Raw genomic sequence first — 20,384 nt, 5'->3', positions numbered from 1 at the left:
TTCTAATTTCTCTGTTCTCCTAAACCAGCTCCAGCAGAAACTCAAGCAGCTAATCACATTTGGGTTGTCTAGTTTATAATCAGGGTTTTATCGCTATATAGTAAATGAGATAAAATTATTTTCTCTTAATTTTCCACTGATATAACACAATGGTGGGTCTTAAAACAGTGTTATATTTCTGATTCTGCAACTAATTTCTTGAAAAATATGACTCTCTTTATGTAATGTAAAAGCATGATAAATTCTTAAAACTTATACTATGCATCTAATTCTGTCTCCATATTAAGACATATTTGAAGCTTTTATTGTCAGTATACAGTTTAATCAACTCCTATCACAGCATCACAGTTTTATACATTTCTGGCCACGCTGATAATAAAAAAATGGCTCTACCTTTAACTGTTCCACTTGTTTGTGTGACCTGTGTAGCAATGAATCAAACAACTGGGACCTTTATTGCATGGTATAATAAAAATATTACTCAATTTACATATACTATCATTGTCTATTTGTATTTATCTTTTTTTATCCATTTATTTTTATACCCTTTTGCTCTTTCTGTTGTTATTAATTTTTTCATGGTGAGCTTGCAAAACTCCACATTGGTTGAACTTCTAGCCTGGTGAACACATTTTAAGAAATATATATATTACATTCAAAACTACTGTTTACACCTTCTCATAGCTTTGTTCTGCCATTTTTCAGCTGTTTTTATCCCAAGCTTTTGCATTTCTGCCAATAAGAGCATCATTCTGGCAATCACAATATCTTCTAAACTTCAAAATGCTAATAATCATCTGATTGTTTCACCAACAATCATTGTATTATCACCTGACAATGCAATGTTCATAATGCCACATTACTTGCATTGGGTATGACTCCCACAATAATGAATTGTTTACTCTAATCTTAGCTTTAGAAAAGGATACAAGTAAAATTATAATGTTCATATAGCAAAAGAGCATGACAACTTAATAGAAATGTAATGGCAGCTCACCAAAACTGCAATCTCAGACTCTGCATTTGCATGAAAAACATACACTGATATTATTAAGAATTGTTAAATGAAGGGGACATCAGAGATTAACTGTGTGATTTTATTTCCATGCAGCATTCTTGCCTAAAATATGACTTCCTAATTATAGATTTCTGAAAGATGTACTTATCAAAACCTGAGTAGTGTATCTGGCTACACTAATACGTTAACAAATGAAAACTAACCAAGCCTAAACTCCATGAAAACTGATTCCCTGACAATGCCAGCATTTCTATTTAAAAGCATAGTTGGTAAATCTGCAGGCACCAATTGCATTTTCTGGGGGGGGGGGGGGGATTGTCTACTTTCCCCTTACTGATCAAATGTGAAGATTATATTAGGGGTTGTGAAGGTCGCAACTTCTCATATGAGGGGTGCTGTGGAAGGTCTTGTCCCATGCAAAAAAAAAAAAAAAAACACTGAAAATAGTGCTTTTAGGAAGTTTTTTTCAGTGAGTTTAGGCTCAGGGAATTGACATTAGTCCACTCATAGTGGAAGTGCTCGAGGATCAAGATAAAATACATAATTAACTTCCAGCAGAATTTAGAGCATGAAACAAAATACACTCATTTTTAGTATTTGTTGAAATTAAGAAAATGTAACTATCCATTTCTTCCAATAAAAAAAAAAACATCCTGCAGCTATACATTGCTAGTGAGATATTTTTTCTTACTGCAAGGCTGCTTTCTCTGGTAGAAAGGAAATTCTTGTTTATTGTGGAAAATCGTGCATGTTCTAGGATTGCCAGCTGCCTCCTGTTTCAAAGGATTATCCTTATTTAGACATTTTTTCTCAAAAAAGCAAATGCTGAATGAACAAGACAGAGAACACTGTACACTAAAGAAGAATGAAGCAGGCATGTTAGAAAAAAAAACTCCCTTACTGATAAACAGACAGTAGAACATAGGGCTTTAGTGGTTATGAGTTTGGGTGAACTGCACTGTAGTATCATGGCAAAATGTATGGCTGAACTTCTAGCAGCTGTATAGTTGATGTAATTAATAGGGACATCATGTATTAAGCAACTGGTCAGGCTACATGTGCATAACAGTGCAGCAAGCTGCCCATTGGCTACCAATGGTCTGGGATGACAGCGCAACACATGGGGCATAAAGGTGATCTGTCCACATAATCTCTTCTGCTGCAGAAAGCCAACTTATGCTGTGCTCATGTTTTGTGTGTCATGACATTGCCAATATCAGCACATTGTTCATGATGTTCTACTTACAATTACTATCTAAACTGTACTGTAGAAATTGTAAGCACTTTATGAATCACTTTATGGACTATGACCTGACACATCTCTGGCACACTGAAGACCTTTCTGCGCCATGCTGTTATTCTTTCCTGTCATATAGGGGGTTAAGTCTCAGTTATGTGTCATGCTCCACCATACCTCTCAACCTCTTAGAGCAAGAAATATGGACAAAGCCATAAATGCATAAATAGTGTGTGTGTGTGTGTGGGGGGGGGGGGGGTCAAAGGCCCAGAAAAAGGACACTTTTTTAAATATTTCTCTTACAAACTTAAACAGTTGATAGAATAACAGGTTTTACATTAGCTTGAATTTTCTGAAGGTTATGACGCCTGAACCTCAAATATCTGCCATTGTTTTCTGACTTTAGCTCTCAATGATTTGCCAGAAAATCACAGTTTTATGAGAAAGAGACCAAAATAGGGAAAAAATCTGGACATTCTGCAAAAATCTGGACATTTGAGAGGTATGTGCCCCACCCATTCTTATCCCTTCTTAATATCTAGTTCCTTCAAAAGATGTTGGATCACTGAGCAGGGCTAGATGCAAACCACTTTGAGACTTGTGTGACATTTCCATCAAATGAAGAGTCTGTAACATTTCTTAGAGACCACACCCCCTCCAGATTTACCGCAGTAATTACCTGCATGTCCCTCTTTGAACAATATAGAGAAAAATAGTTCTATTAAAAGCATGTTTCTTTTAAGGGTATCATTTTCAAGAGCATTTTAGGAATAAGCACATTTTTCTGTGGCTGTTTTAAGGATTAGGTTTCTTATCGTGTCAGTGACAATTTGGCTAGTAATTTCCTGTTTTGTTCTGTTCATAAGTGGCTTTAATATACTTCTTTTGTAAGAATTTTTAATTATTTGTTATAACCTATTTGCCTTATACTTTTCTTAAACCATATTATTAAAGTGTTATCTCTGTGAATCATCCATGTTTTCAACTCCCTTCCTGAATAAATGGAATCCTTTGCCTATTGAGAGTTTACTTCTCAAAAAATAATGTCATTCTTGTTAAGTAAAAATGAGAAAGTTCTCAGCCAAGTCTATGGTTATTGACTTATTTACCTTTGCCTACCATAAAATATGAGTACCTGACATAATTAATGAGAAATTTGCATGTTTTTTCTTGTCTGTTGCATGACATATACTTTGGGATAACTAGAAAAAAGACCTACAACTACAAAAGTGACACTAGGAATCAGACACAATGTCTTTGCTATAAAATTATTTCCACAAATCATTATGTAGGTATACATCACAAAACTGATGATACTATAGGGTTTATATGTTTTGCCTGCAGCCATAGTCATGAGACCTGTTGACAAATTTGCTGTTATCTCAGGTCTTAAAGGAGTACTGCATATAGTCAGGAAATGTGTCATTAATCAAAATCCACCTTATCACAGTATCTTCTGAAAACATCCTAAAGTACTTGAATCAGATAACATGCAGAAAAAATACTACATGACTGTTTTCAGCAATGCATCACTGTTTGAAATCATTCATGAATGCATTCTCAACATTTGATGATTTTGTTTAAAATTTGATGCACATCACGAATGGAGACAACAAACAAAAAATATTGTGAGTTTGTGTTGAGAGGTCTGCAACAATTCAGTGTCTGCAATTCATTTAAAAGTAACTGGAAAAAACTGCTCATTCCTGGGAGTTATCAGTAGACCTATAAATACAAGTATTTAATTCCTCCAAGGCTAACGGTTCAAAATATGAATTACCTTTGCTTGAAGTGCTTGAACTTTGTTCTGCTGTTGTTACACTATTTGGAGAAGCACTTGACTCAGACGATGAACTTGTAGTGGCTCTGTTTCTTGTGACAGCTGCGGCTGCTTTAAATAAAAGAAAAAAACATTTTTATAAAAATGATGACACTACCATTGCTGTAAGAAACATGATTTGCTACATACTGCTTACTGGCTATAATGACACAATGTCTTGATAAGGAAAAGGAAGGAGAATAAATGATTCACAACAGTGTCATTTTTGGAGACTGCATGGAAGTAAATGAGTCAAAGCATAAAAACATAATTATGTTGAATACAGAGCTATTTACACTGATGCTTCAGTAAGCACAGAAATTAAGTTCGCAATGCAGACTTACTTGTCTTAATCAGCTGACAGGGAGGAAGGGGGAAAACTAGGCACCAGGGGATAACTTAAGCTATACAGGATTCAGAGCAAGGTGGCAGAATGTGGGCACAGATACTATACATGATTTCTTAGGTGGAGGAAAGTGGACTTATATTACCCCACATATGTCCCTGGCTGTTAAGGAGAATATTTAGTAAGGATAGTTTGATAGGGTGCAGTGGATAGCTAAGGTGGATAACCCAGGAATGAAAGACCTAAAAGCAGCCTTGAAAAGCTCTTGGAGAGAAGAGAGTATTTATGTATATTGTAAGGTCTACAGACATCTGGGTGCAAGGATTTGTGTACTACGTGGTAGATGTAGTAAATAAGGATTTGTATACTATGTGATAGTTGTCCTAGCGAAGGAACCCCAACAGACATTGCAGCTATTTCCTTATTTTATATCAATAAGGAAAGCCCAAAGATTGAGAGGAGGTATTTGCTAGTCATGATATGACCAGAATTTTAGGAAGCTGAAAGCAGTGGAAAAATCTTTAACATGAGAGGTTAGGTATGCTGTTACATGTATGATAAGCTAAGTCTGGTAAATCAAGGAAGTCAAACAAAGGGGTCAGTAAAGGAAAGGACATGTTGGGCATTTAACACAAGAAGGTACTCTTGGCCCATATTTCATAGTGGAGTGAAATGTTCTATGAGGAAGACAGACAGGAAGTGGGCGAGGCTCAGTTGCAGTGCTTTCAAGGGCAGCAGCAGATAGTGATATAAGGTTTAGTGGAAGGGGTAGAGGGATAAGTTTTAGAACATTATAGAGATGGACCAGGAAACCAGCAGACACACTACACTATTACAGTAAGTTAGCTGAAATGTTACTGATGCATTTACCTGATAGGGATGTACTGAGGGAACTTGTTCAAGGGTTTAGATAGGTTTTTCAGTTCAGTAAGGGTCAAGGGTTTTAACATTGTTTGCAATCATTTTAAGTCAGTTAAAGGAAAAGGGACATTTTATTGGGCTTATTGAACAAGGAGATCAAAGCATGCAGGCTTCTAGGCCCATTAACCACACCCCTGCTTATCAGGTTTATAGTATCCCCATTGAGTTTGATTCTTAAAAAGAAACTGTGGTAAAATCATGTCATTCATCACTTGTGTTTCCAGGAAGGCAATTCCATTAATGACCCAATTGACAAGGAACTGGTGAAAGTACAATACATATTGTTGGATAATGCTGTAAGGATTATTTGAATAATCGAGGACCCATGGCTAGCAAAACTAAATATGGAGGCTGCCTTCAGATTCCTGCCAGTTGCTAAGTTCAATGGCTAAAATAGGGTTTGTATATGGAAGGTAAATTTTATTCTGACAAGACCATGTCTATGGGCTGTGCAGTGGCCTGTGTTAACTTTCAGAAGTTCAGCACAGCTTTGCATTGGATTTGGGAGCAGCTCCATTTATAACCAGCATACTCTTCACTCTGAATAGCACATCATTTTCCTGCAGTCTGAGCAAGAGACTAAATCACTACATTGTAAGATGATAGACATATAATTAATTCTGTAGATAAATATGCACAGTTAACTATTGCATTGTTATTGTTATACATAAATGTCAGAGGAGGGGACATTAGAACACATACTGAAACTAGAGAGAATATGTGGATTATGAAGTTCAGATCAGATGTACCTCCAGGACTTAATGCCAAACTATCTGTTAAACCCTTCTTAAGAATGAGAAGGCTTAAAGCACATTAACAGGTACATAAGTCTTATGCTTTTAGTTAGTTGTAGACTTAGATGCTATTTATTTATGACATTAGATTGAGTAGATTTTTATTTATCCAGACATACTTAAAAAATTCATTGTCTTTATTCATGGCCAGTGAATGTGATAGCTATGTTTGTTATTACACCATACTATACATCATTTCTAATGTTTTTAATTAATTTTTTAGCTTTTTTATATGTTCAGTTATGATGATTTGCTCTTATGTCATGTATATGCGTTTTAAGGGGTTTTTAGATGTTTTGTGATTTTTTATACAGAGCTTTTTTATAGAGCTTTGCTTGTGAATTATTTCAAATGTTGATCTAACTATTAATTGCTTTGGGTGGGGTTAATGATTAGCATTTCCCGCCAATTATGTGTTTTAAAGCAATGGGAATGTTGTTAGTGCGTTTATACATGAGTCTGAAGAAGCCAAAAATAAACATTGTGTTCTTAAGTACGTTGGACGTCTTGGATGTTTATTGAAAGTCTCTGAATATTTCTCCTCAGCTGTGTTCTCTCCTCCGTATCAGAATTTATCATTATATTGCATTGTTATTGTTTAAAACTATTGAATTACCTTTGTCTGAAGTGCTTGAAGTTTGTCCAACTGTTGCTATATTACTTGGAGAAGCACTTGACAATGAAAATGGACTTGTAACAATCGCATTTCTTGTGACAGTTGTGGTTGTTTTAGATAAAAGAAATGCAGTCACATAAATATTAAGATAGTGTCACCTCTGTGTAAAACTTATGATATTGTTACTGTGGCACTTCCTGTATTTGTAGTCAACATTGTTTAGATACGTAAAAGGATGGAAAAGCAAATTCAGAAGATTTTTATTTTTGGAGACAATGTGTCAGCTAATCCGCAAAACATAAAAAGATAATTTGGTAAAATCCAGCATTGTTTAACCACACAATCCAGGAAACACAGAAGCATAGACATTGTTAGGAAATAATTCCTTGGCCAGCTATTCTTTCCTGTTCCTGACTCTGCTGGTTAGATGCTGGTCCTAAATAGCTTGCATTTCAATAATAACACTTCCTTCAAAAATAACTTAATTGAATCTGTTTAGTCTGCAGCCAATATAGTAAACAAGTTCTTTACTGAAAGATAAATTAATTGAAAATTCATGAAATACAGTTATATAACTAATTATATGCATAACTTTTTGCAGTGGCTAAATGCCACTGCAAAATGGACACAACACTCAACAGTCTCTACAGCGAACCTTGACTAATTTCACATATTTCTTCCCACTTGTATATTTAATGGCCAACAATGAGCAACCCCACAAATAAGATACATCCCACATGCACACTCATGTTAATCCAATAACTATAACTGTGAAATTAACCACATGAAAAAGTTAATATAGCTTTAATCCTTTTACTAATCTTAATTCTAATCTTAAATTAACCCTATTGATTGCTAGCTTTAAAGCTAATTGTAACACATAAATGGAATAGTGACATATATGCCAGCCCAGCCCATAAATTGAATAACATCTGGAGCTGATGAACGGCAATTTACTGCCCTTTCATTTAATGTGTGATTCAACTAAATGTCTTCAGACAATTCAAATAAACTATTAGGCAGTAAAATGGTTACCTACTGCATATCACACTTACACAACACTATTTTTCTATCTGATGACTGATTCAATTATTACATTATCTGTTATATGCATTCTTAAATTCTTTTCCTTGTTCTTTGCCCGGCTTCATTGTCAGAATGGTTGTTGTCCTATTCACCACCCATCCTTTTGTGGAATAATATTTCAAGTCAAGCCTGCTTTAATAAGTACATTTTTTTTCTGTTTCTTTATGTTGATAGTTTCTGAAATACACTGGAAATATTTCTCTTGGTCTGTTTATGCCTCCTATTCTGGTTATGTCATGATGAAAGTATGGTTAGCATACCTGCACACCTCCACATACTGTATCGCTAATATATGTATATATGAATAAGGGATTTCTGTGTAAATTCTTTTCTTTGTCCATTGAAGCAGACCCACACTTTGACTTACACTGATATTTAGGTGGCAAGTAGCTATAGAACACTTTAAAGTAATTATACAACTCTTTAAAGTACTCCTTGCATAGGAATATAATCCTGCTAAAGAACAGATTTAGCATTCTTCCCCATGCAGTATTGCCTTGGCTTCACATTTCAGTTATTTAATGAAACTTTTGCTAAACATATTATCTCTGTTTGCACTTGCTTCTCATTACCATAATTTTGTCAACATTTTTTAGTATGTTCATTCAGAATGTCATTTCTGGAACACCTCAATAGCGAAGCAATCTTCTGATATTTTAATGATTCAGGCCATTATTTTATATTATATCATGAACAGTAACTTGTCAGCCTAAACATGACTCCATCTTATGCCTTCTGTAAACAACCATTTGCATGTGGAACATACCTGTATATAGTATGCTACACTCTAAGTTCAGCTGTGCAACTTCCTGGGACTGTCGCTGCCAGCTGTATAATACTACATTATATCTTGCTGTCCTAAATGGCCTGGCTAATCTTGGATAGTGGCATCCTTACAGGTGCCCTGTTTATATACCTGTCAAAAGCATTTGACCTCATTGACGACTTTCTACTCCTAAATAAATTAATTGAAATTGGTATCAGTCCAGATACAGCTCCCTGGTTTAAAAAATTCCTCCTAAATAAATTAATTGAATTGGTATCAGTCCAAACACAGCTCCCTGGTTTAAAAAAGTCCTCACTGACAGACACTTCAGAATTAAAATTGGATCTTCCCATTCAGAATCAACACCTATTACCGGAGATTTACTACAAGGATCCATTCTTGCCCCTTCTCTTTTCCATATTCATTAACAAACTTCCTTGTGACCTCCCCCATCTCCCACTTATCCTTTATGCTAATGACATGATCATCACCAATCAGGTCACTCTCCCACCAACGTTCAATGCAAACTCCAGTCAGACTTACATGACCTCCACCAGTGGCTCATAAACCACAAACTATCTTAACATCTACCAAGAACAAAACTCCTTTTTGGATTGCCAGAGAAAATTCATCTAGCACCTTACTTGATAACTATCTTTGACCTACACAACCATTCTATAGAGATATCTTCTCCTTGAAATACCTAAGATCATGGCTTTATCAGTTACTAAGCTTCTAATTCCATACAGACAAAGTGAGAGCCAAAATCTTGTTCTGAGCGAAAGAGATCTCCTCTTTTCTCTCTCCTAACCAGTCACAGCAGCCAGTGGCAGAGAAGTTCTCCTTTCTAAAGTTGAATGTGGGCTCCCAATTTTCACTGCTGCATCCAAAAAAAAAAAACACTGCCACACCCCAGACTATCTTTTACAGCACCTGCCAATTCATTAAAAACATACCTCTCTGTGAGCATCACTGTATTACCCTTCAAAAAGGCCAAATGGCTACCCATAAAACAAAGATCTAACCTACTTTTAGGATCACAACTTTACAAACTACTCCAGCTGCACACATTTACTTCTCTTGCAGCTAGACTTCATGAAAAAACTCCTGATACAACCTGAGACACTACTCACAAGCCACACCAACTCTTATTACCCCTAGAACCAAATTCCATAACACTGCACATGCTTTTTCCTCTCGGGCAACTACTCTTTGCTAAGCACTCCCCACGGACATTAAGAAAATCAGCATTATTCCAAATTCAGAATGCAACTCAAAAGCCACTTCTTCATCTAAGCCCAATACTCCTGCGGTATATTTAGGTAAGAGAGTGGGGGGAGAACTCATTCTGAGGGTGTCATCTCCCCACATAACAACATATTTTTTTGCATTTCTCTGTAGGGTTTAGTGTATTATTGGTGTGAGTTAGTGACATGAATTTTGGAGGTAGCATTTTGGGGAGTGTTTGTTTTGTTTCTATTGTGGCATGCTATTTTTATTATTATATTTGAAAGAAAAACACACTGAAACGTTTTTAACATTTTGACAGTTTTGTGGCCAATTTTATCAGTTTCTGATCATTAATATAAATAGACACACAGATTTACAGAATGTGAGATGTCTAGCTAAAAAACAGACAGAGAGACCGACATACAAACACCAGTAGAGGGACAGGCTGATGAACAGACATCTAGACTGACATAGATAGCTAGATAAATAGATTACATTGATAGATATTTATAGTGCTTCAAAGAGAGAGAGAGAGTATATTACCTTTTTTTCATTTTAATTACAAATTACACTTCTGAGCAGATATTAATCAGACCATGAAGTAATTTGCAACAAGAAATCATCCATTGGTCAGTAGGGTTGAGTGACTTCTAATGTAAAAAAGGCTGTAGTGGCATGTTGGTTAAATGGAGGGCACATACTCAGGAAAATTAATCAGTTCTTTAAAAAAGAAAAAGCTGGATATAGTCTACTTACTCGGGTCTATATCAGATAGTCGAAGTTCCTTAACTCCGAACCGTTAAGTTCAAAGTTACAGAACTTTGTCTACCAATAAAAAAATAAAAATACAACAGACAAAAAAATAAATTGTTTTATGCAGGGGTGCAAGCCCCCCTGCACTCCCCCCCCACTACTTAAATATGCCAACTCCAAGATCACACCACATTAAACTGAATGGAAACCCCCGCTTATGGAGATTTCCAGTCACACGCTCAAACTTTTACAAATTTGAACATATGGTCTTGACCATATGTGGTTCAAACTTGTAAAAGTTTGACTATGTGATAGGAACCCTACTTACTCAAGCAAGGCATTCATAAGTATTTATAACTGATTAGGATTTAGTGTTGCCAGAATATAAACTTGATCTAGGTTGAAACAAGTATTTTTCATCAATGCAACAGGAAAAAAAGCAGATGGCAGGGTGATTGAGATAAAAAACTGGGCAGGCATAGGTACAAGAATGCAGTCATAATGCCTGCATGACACAAACATATTGCATGCTGAGGAAGTATGGGGAGGGAGACTGACATGATAATAAATGATGCAGAGAAAGTAGATCCCAAATGAGAAGGTGGGAGAACTGATGAGTGCTTATGGAAAACGGACATATAAAATAAAATAAAATATATGTATCCTTAAAGTAGACGCCAGATGACGTCTGCTCTAAAATGTTCTATTTCATACACTGTGCAGACATTTTTTTGCATATCTGCATTCCTGGTACATTGCCATACATTCATCAATATTCTGTGCTTGTCACAAGTAATTCATTTGTATCTGTATCTCTAGTGCTTTATCGGTCCTACAAACAACACACCTAATAACTTTAATAACTACTCACTTTGCTATAAAAATTTACTCAAGCCAATCATACACATACGCACACACACACACACACACACACACACACACACACACACACACACACACATATATATTTATATATATATATATATATATATATATATATATATATATATATATATATATATATATATATATATATATATATATATATATATATATATCTATCTCTCTGCATAGGTTTACTATCATGTTGCCGAGATGGACTCAGTCGAATACGCTTTGAGGGAAGTCTGAATCTCAAACACTGGCATTGTCGAACACCGATAATGCATAAGTACAAATCTTGCCCCCATCTCAACCCATGTTAGCACTCGTCCCAAAATCACATTCGATTTGTACTTTGCCATTACTGGATTTCAACACTGTCAGTTTTTATGGACATGGGTCAATGAAATGACTATTCGACTGGGTCAGTCTCGACGACATGATAGTAAACTATATATATATATATATATATATATATATATATATATATATATATATATGTATACACAAAGAGAGAGAGAGAGAGAGGATTACTATCAAAATGTCATGAAACAAAATATATCCCGTTCAGAACAAGGACAAAGAATATTGAAATGAAAAACATTCAACAGATTACAATGTTGAATCTACTGAACAAGTTCAGCAGACTCGGCATTATCATCAAACAGATCATGTGATGTCAGTGTAGGAGCACAGGTAAATCCAAATCCTACACCTGACATCACGTTTTTGCAGGGGGAAGCCGCCTTGCATCCCCCCATGGGGGGGTTGCGCCCACCCCTCATCCCCTGCTAACTATATATTCCAGCTCCGAGATTGCACTACAGTGAGGAAAGGGATGCATGTCCCAAACTCCACTGCACCGCAATCTCTATACAGTACTTCAAGCTCATATCAGTGAATGCATACTGCATTTGCTGACATGAATTTTCGAACATGAAGATGTTCAGCAAAATGGAAACTCAAACTTCCACCTAAAAGAACCCCTAAAGAACAAGGCTACATTTAGCTTTAAAGCCAAAAGCAAAAAAATGTAATGTGATGAGTGCATCTCCCATTTATTCAGTGCGAAGAAGGGCACCACGCACAATGCACATAAATCATTAACACAATGTCATGCAAACAAATGGCCACCTAAATCATCCCCAAGGAACTGAAACTCTATATGGTTAAGAAGAAAAGAAAATGTCAAATGAAATAAGAACAAATGCAAGACTGCCAGCATCACCAGCATTTTTTTTTTGCTGAAATTAACATTACCAGCAACATGGAACAGATTTTAACTTAACTAACTAAAAAAGCAAACTATAAAGCTAATAAATCTTAGCTTAAGACCTACTACACTTGTAGAATGTCTAAATATTTAGTGTCATTACATAAAAAGGATGAAAACGTGAGAATTACCTCAGATGCATTATAAAATGGACAAGACACAATTCACAAAAAAATATAGAGAATACTTCATAAAACCACAAACCACAGTTGATTTATGGCAACCAGCTGAAGTCAATGTTACAGACTAACTGAAAGATAGATGAAGTATGTGGGGTTTTGTGTTTGTAAAACTGCAATATCTTGTAATGAGGAATTAGGGAACTCAGTTAGGACTCATGGATTTTCCACTAATAAGCCTACAATACAAAGCATTTCATTTACACAGCATACTGTATATAATATACAGATATATAGATCTATTTCAAATGAGTGAAAGCTCATTTGAATGAAACCCATTAAACCGAGACCACATTACCGAAATCCCAAAAGATCGACACATCGCATGAACGAAACACAAAAGCACTACTATTTCCTAGATAAACAACACTTACTGTAACAAAAAACACTGCTAAACCATCATCCTACCACTAACCCTTCCCATACGTCTACAATACCCTAAAGAAACAGTACATACATAGTTTTTGCAGGGGGGCAAGACCCCCTCCACTCTTCATGTGGGGGGCACCATCCCCACACACCGTAACTTAAATATACCAACTCCGAGATTGCACTGCCTTGTGGAGAAGGGCATGTGTACATGCACAGTAGTTAGCTACTGCTGCAACAGACTGCAAGTTAGTCACTGTTGTCATGCTTTTGTGTTTCTTTCATGTGAGGTGTCGATGTTTCAAGATTTTGGTAATGTGGTCTTGGTTTAGTGGGTTTCATTCAAATGAGCTTTATACACACACACACACAGACACACACACACACACACACACACACACACACACACACACACACACACACACACACACACACACACACACATAGTTATATACACATCTGTATAAAACCAAAGGGAAACCTGTTACTTTGGGAACAAACATTTCATTGCCTGATACTCCTTAGAATCGGGGGGGGGGGGGACAAACTGTAGAAAAGCTCTTTTGAGACTTTAAGGTAATCAAGCAGTTATAATTTGCTTAAAATTATACTTTTTTGTTGAAAATAAAAATATTAAGTGGATGAGCACTTTTGCCTATAACTGGGGTTCATCAGATCTTTTATGGATGTGGTGTGTGTGTGAGTATGGATGTGTGTGTGTGTGTGTGTGTGTGTGTGTGTGTGTGTGTGTGTGTGTGTGTGTGTGTGTGTGCGTGTGTGTGTGCATGTCTGTGTGTGTGTGTGTGTGTGTATATTTTTAAACAACCAGTAATAACACAATACATTTAATAAAAGAATTTTAATAAATGTATCATTTCAGATATAATGACATGTCATCATCATCTTCATCAACTCCCTTTTTTCCATTTCCTACATGGATGCCAAATCAATTGTCACCATCTCACTTGATTCACTGCCACTCTCTTAACTTCTTCAACAGTCATGCCTTACTGACTCAGGTCTTCTGTTGCACAATATATCCATCTCTTTGTTGGCTGCTCTTGCTTCCTCTTGACTTCTTCATGTTTGTCCTAAGTCTTCTTCACAAGATTGTCTTCTGCTTGCCTGAACAAGTGCACAAACCACCACAATCATTTCACTTTGACCTTCTCTGCAAATGGAGCAATTTTGTCTCCTGCTCTAATGTCCTCATTTCTTTACCTGTCCCAAAGTGTGCATCCTACCACCCAACTCAGGCACTTAAGCTCTATCACCTTACTCAGCTGTTCTGCATTCACTGTCCTGGTTTCTGTACTATACAGTAGTACTGGTGAAATCACTGTTTTGCACACTTTACTTTCCAGCTTCTTTAGCATTCTTCTGTCCTCCACTGCCCCTGACACTCTGTGCCATTTGGCTGCAGACCCTCTGATTCTAGCCTTGACCTTCTTGTTCAGACTTCCCTTTTCCTCATCCACACCTCCCAAATACTTGAAGCTGCTAACATCTTCCACTATTTTCTCTTCCATTTCATTTCTCAGATTCTACTGATATCCCCCATGTGTTGCTATAGCAACTGTTTTATCTTTACTCAGTTTTGTCCTGTGTGCCTCGAGTTTTGCATTCCATTCTCTTCCCCCATCCTTTTCTGAAGTTCTTGTTCCTAGTCTGCCTATAATATCACATTGTCTGCATAAAGCAACTCTGTACATGTGTCCCCTCTGACCTGTTAGCTAATGTAGTCCGTCACTAGTATAAACAATACAGGGATCAGAGCTGAATCCTGATGCACACACACTCCCAGTGGGAACCCTTCTGTGAGTCTGTACAATGTTCACACTTGTGTCATTGAGTCCTTGTATACACAACCTGCACTAATTCTGAACCTGTTTTTTAGACATTGAATATAATAGGACTACCCAAATCAGATTTTTGGGACCTTGTCCTATGCTTTCTCCAAGTCTAGGAATGCCCAGTTTGACTCTTTCCTCATCTCTAGGTTCTTCAAAAACTCTCTCTGCATTACATCAGGCTGGTTATGCTACATCCTGTTCTGAATCTGAATTGCTCATCTCACATCTTACTTGCTCTACTACTATGTGTATTCATTTACCAATCACCCTGTTCAGAATTTCCATGCAGTGTGGCAGGAGTTTGATACCTGTATACTGCACACAGCTGTGAATGTTCCCTTCATTCCTGTGCTTGATGCCAGTACTAGTATGCTTGTTGTCCAGTCATCTGTGACACTCCTTTCTCTCCATGCAGCTATGAGAATACTTAGGAGCCATTTTTCCCAAATTCACCCAGTATATTGATCATATCTGCCTTGACCATATCTGAACCTGCTACTTGCCCGGCTTTCATGTTTCTTATTCCTGCTTTTAATTCTTCTGGGGAGGGCTCCTCTTCTTTCACTTAAGTTATTTGACAGTTCATCTTCTGTGTAGATTTCTTCATTCAGCAGCTGCTGAATGTACTCCTTCCCTCTGCCTTTTAAGTAGTGTGACCTTTGACCAAGTTGTTGCTGGCATCCCTTATGAAGACTGTCTGATGCTTATCTCCTTTATCTTTCCGTCTTTACCTTGTAACCTGTTAGAGTTTCTTTGTGCCATCTGCTGGTTTACTTTCTAGAAGCTGTTAGAATGCCTCTGATGCCTTGTTCTTTGCTATTGCAACTGTTCTCTTAGTCTCTTATAGGTTACTAGCATAACGACCCTAAAGCCCTTACAAGCCTAGCCATGTTTATCTGGAGTTGCCCCATTTCTGGTGGTTAAGTAAGTGAAGTTCATAGAGGTAAGGGCCTGGGGTAGTTAATACTGACTGCCTCTGTTCAGTATGAGCACCACCCCAGGAGTGAATTTGTGGTCACCCATCCATTGATCTAGGTTGCATTTGATGAGGGTTAGGGAAGGGCCCCGTTTCATGTGAATTGGAAGCTTGTCCCAGAGAAGTGACATTTTCTGAGAGATAAATCTATCTCCCCAGCATGACCTGTTCATGTCAGAGGCTAGGTTAAGATCCCTGGAGTAAGTGACCCTCCTGCAGTTTGATTTGCAAATGTTTAACACTTCCAACAGGGCCAGGTCAGAGACAGTCTCTTTGTTAACTGTTTAAACTAAATGCCTTGTATTGTAGGTTTATTAGTGGAAAAGTCATGAGTCTTAAACTAAGTTTTCTAATCCATCATTATGACATGCATTTATGTATATGTGCATATGAAATGTATGATATCATTTATGTCATTGCCAACTGAATAATAAAATTGGAATGGGAATCCATTCATTTTTTTTGTAAAGGGGAGGCAGTGCCTCTTACAGTAGGTTCATAGTTAGGTACTAGGCTATTGGCCCAAGGGCCTGCGTAAGTACAATCATCTTGCAGGGAGTACCTGTTGGACCTGCATTTCATTTCTAAGATAATGTTAACATAATCAAACCTCAAGCGTGAGTTATAGAACTTGATTGTCATTTACGACATTGATGAGCAATTTGTCATTGCCAGCTCAGTTGAGCGAAATGTTATATTAGTATCATGATGGGGGGGGGGGTTGATGGAGTCTTGTAATCTCAGCTCAGCAGAAAGGATTTGAATAAATTATTAAGTGATGATCTGAAGTATGTGCTGTACAGTACTGATATAAACAGTAATACTATATAACCTTATTAGACAGCATTCAGCTATCATTACCTTCTAGTATGACAGTATAGGCCATACTTTTCTATTTTGATATATATATTACATGCATTTTATTTAGTAATACCTACTTGTACTTTGGCTTGTGGTGGCCACATTTGCTGTTGTGCCACTTTTGTCACTCTTGAAAAATGACGATGATGTTGTAGCAGCAGGTGCTGAGGTCGCTGCTGTTTGCCGTAGCAAGAAATAAATAGAATCACAACAACCATCATTCACAGTCATCACAATAATCCATTGAAAACAATAATGAGTTATTTTGTTTCATTTCTTACTTCATCAAGGATATTTAATGGATTGTTAATCTGATAATCAATGCTCTTTTCATATGTCAGTTTACATTTTTTTCATTGCTCTTTGAAAGAGCAAATAAATAAAAATGGAAAATATCTGTTAAATTTCATCACATTGTCACGTCGTTATATATTTAGACTTTGAGAAGATTTGAAGGTTGGGAAGGATATAATACAAGGTAGGTTTTCTGTTTGATGTGACTCTAACCAGGACAATGCTTTCACTGCATTCATCGCAGAAAAAGAATGAACTGATGAAAATATCATATGGTTGGGGGTCTTGTTTATTATTTCTCATTTAGAAGGTATAACAATACAGCTGTCATTGTTAGCATAAGAGATATCACGTTGTTAATGTAAGGAATTCCTGCATTATCTCATCAGAACCTACATCAACAAAAAGAATATGAATCTCAGATTTTTATTAGAGCAACATGCAAATATTTGTCTATCAGTTAGCACAGAGCATAAAAGCTCTAACATGTTGCCTCATGAGATGTAAAGATTAGGTCTGATTCCTTCCACCCACCCAATTGTTTAAATTGTTATTGTGGGCAAATCACATAATCACATAATCAGGGTCCCCTCTGAAAAGGTAACACTTTAGTCAAATGGCTTCCCAGATCAACAAATGCAGAGAAAGAATTCAGGGCTCTCTGCATTCAGGGCGTGTCACTTCTAAGCAAGAACGCGCCTAACTAAAGACAATCACAGCACATCTAAAGTGGCCTTTAAATGTTTATATTGTGCATAAATAGATCTATTGGTGACAAAACACATTATGTTTATACTGTTGATCTAGTTGCTTTTCTCTCTAAGTTTCAGCTGTTACAGATTTTATGTAGGGAAGACTATGCAAAAAGTATCATACCATATTCCCTAACATATGTATCCTATTTAAAAAAAGGTTGTTAATGATGCCTCACATATGCATTCCATCATTCATTTCTTTTGAGTAGAATTTAGACTCCATTTTGAGATAGGCAGGAGTATGAGTAATTAAAGCAAATGTTAGCATTTCCTGTGGCCAAATGAGAGCATCAAAACTGTTTTTTTTTTTCAACAAACCTCTTTTAAGTAGATGCAGTGAATCCATCAGAGTACTTAAGTTCATTTATTTATTTATTTTATGCTATTTTATTTTATTGTTCCTTCCCTGTCAGCACTGTGGTTTTGCAGCTATTTTCTTATGTACAGCATGTATGGATACTTTATTTTAAATAGCTCAAGTAGTAAATCATTAAATGTTTAATCTGTTGTGCTAGAATTCAAGTGATTTCACTTTGTGTATGAAGTTTTAAAAGTTAAAAGTATTGGTCATAGTGGACAACTAAGACCATATGATTTGTATGATGAAATGTTTAAATTGCAGATTTTTTTCTGTGGAAAATTCTTCTGATATTAAATGAGATGAAAGTAATAAAACAGTCTGTTATCTGAAGTTTATTTAAAGTTTAAATTTACAGAAGCTGTCCAGGTGAATATTTTTAGTAGATTATAGATACTTAGATTCTGGCTTAGCTTTCTTCGTGTGTTTTGCACTTTTGATGCCATGTGTACAGAAATTATACTTACTACAGCAAGGGTTGAAATTGAAAGCCTGGTAATTTCTTCAATAAAAAAATATCATGACAACAAATGATTTTCAGGGGAAATAATTAAGACAGCAATACTTTTTAAAATGTTGTTTTAGAGGTATTTTGATCACCTCATAACACAACAGTATAGGCCATACTTTTCTATTTTGATATATATATTACATGCATTTTATTTAGTAATACCTACTTGTACTTTGGCTTGTGTTGGCCACCTTTGCGGTTGTGCCACTTTTGTCACTCTTGAAAAATGACGATGATGTTGTAGCTGCAGGTGCTGAGGTCGCTGCTGTTTGCCGTAGCAAGAAATAAACAGAAGCACAACAATCATAAACCTACTCATGAGAGCAGCTTGTTTTATAAATAGTCTGAAAACGTAAACTCAATAACACTGAACAAGACTGTTGAAACTTGTGGCTAAATCCAGCAAATACAGATATAAAACCTGTGAGTAACAATACAAATATGTCTGACTATGAGGCTTCTTCTTGGCTGAACTAGACGCCTTATTCTAATTTGTTGAATGATGGCAAGTAAGACCAGTCATATTTATTTCGCAACTTCAATGTAAAATGTACATAAATTGTGCTCCATTGACCAGTTATTTAAAGGTAAATATCTCTCAAGATTCTTCTACTCCATATATTAACTCTGGAGTCAGTGTTCTTGAAATGAAAAGGGAAATATCCCACAAAGGCTTTCATTTCAGTCTTCCTTGCTTCATCTAAAAGTATAAATCAAATATCTTGCATATGACTGGCGAAACTGACAGATTTCTGAACAGTAAAAAATAAAATAAATTAAGTTTTCATGACATGACCTAGGGTAATTGTACCCATGATTTTAAGTGCAATTTCCATTCTTCATTGCCATGACTGTGTTATCCTATATGGAATAAAATAAATCAGCAAGTGCAACTACTCCATAAAATAATGATGTTTTATTAATCAAAAAATAAAACATTTTGTGCTTTTTCCTTCTTTGAATCCTGGCCAGTACCTGTCATACTAGCCAGGTGTTCAGAAATAATGCAGATATTCTATTTCCTGGGGGTGGACAATTTAAGGGATATATTGCATATATGAGATCAAGATAGTAAAACTTCAAATAAAACTTTATGAATCAAATTATATACATTTTCAGAATGCTGACATTTATTAATTTCTGTACTCAAAATGTTTAACATATTCTTCTTAAGAACATATTTCAGAAATAAAAAAAAATAATTTTAACAATTCATGATTTAATACAGTTTGTGTTTTACTCCGGTGAATTAATCTTACATTTTTTCCTGAATTAAATAGTTTCTGCAAAATCTGTGGCTGATTCAAACTGGACATTGTTAAGTTTTCTTTCCCTGAAAGATGGCATCTTTGTTATGGAAGTACCTTAATAACAACATTTTGACTTAAGTTTTCAATTCATTACATTACAGGACAGACTCAGCGCAGCTTCTGTAATTGAACCTGTGTGCATTGCATTATCCAGACACCTATACTATCATATGAATG

The 20,384-nt window shown here is 36.1% G+C and overlaps 1 protein-coding gene across 1 annotated transcript in view; it reads right to left on the bottom strand.

Moving 5' to 3' along the window:
- Positions 1 to 20,384, bottom strand: part of LOC122801342 (fibrillin-2-like) — a 662,974-nt gene that overhangs the window by 580,323 nt on the left and 62,267 nt on the right. The window contains exons 6-7 of the mRNA XM_044070882.1: positions 19,064 to 19,162; positions 4,036 to 4,146 (exon numbers count right to left, since the gene is read on the bottom strand). Coding sequence (XP_043926817.1) covers positions 4,036 to 4,146; positions 19,064 to 19,162 — 210 coding nt within the window. The remainder of the gene's footprint in view (positions 1 to 4,035; positions 4,147 to 19,063; positions 19,163 to 20,384) is intronic.

Source organism: Protopterus annectens, chromosome 4.part1 (genome assembly GCF_019279795.1).
Source record: "Protopterus annectens isolate FY-2018-M chromosome 4.part1, PAN1.0, whole genome shotgun sequence".
Taxonomy (NCBI): domain Eukaryota; kingdom Metazoa; phylum Chordata; order Ceratodontiformes; family Protopteridae; genus Protopterus; species Protopterus annectens.
The sequence above is the reverse complement of the archived record's forward strand: the minus strand, read 5'-3'. Positions and strand labels throughout refer to the sequence as shown.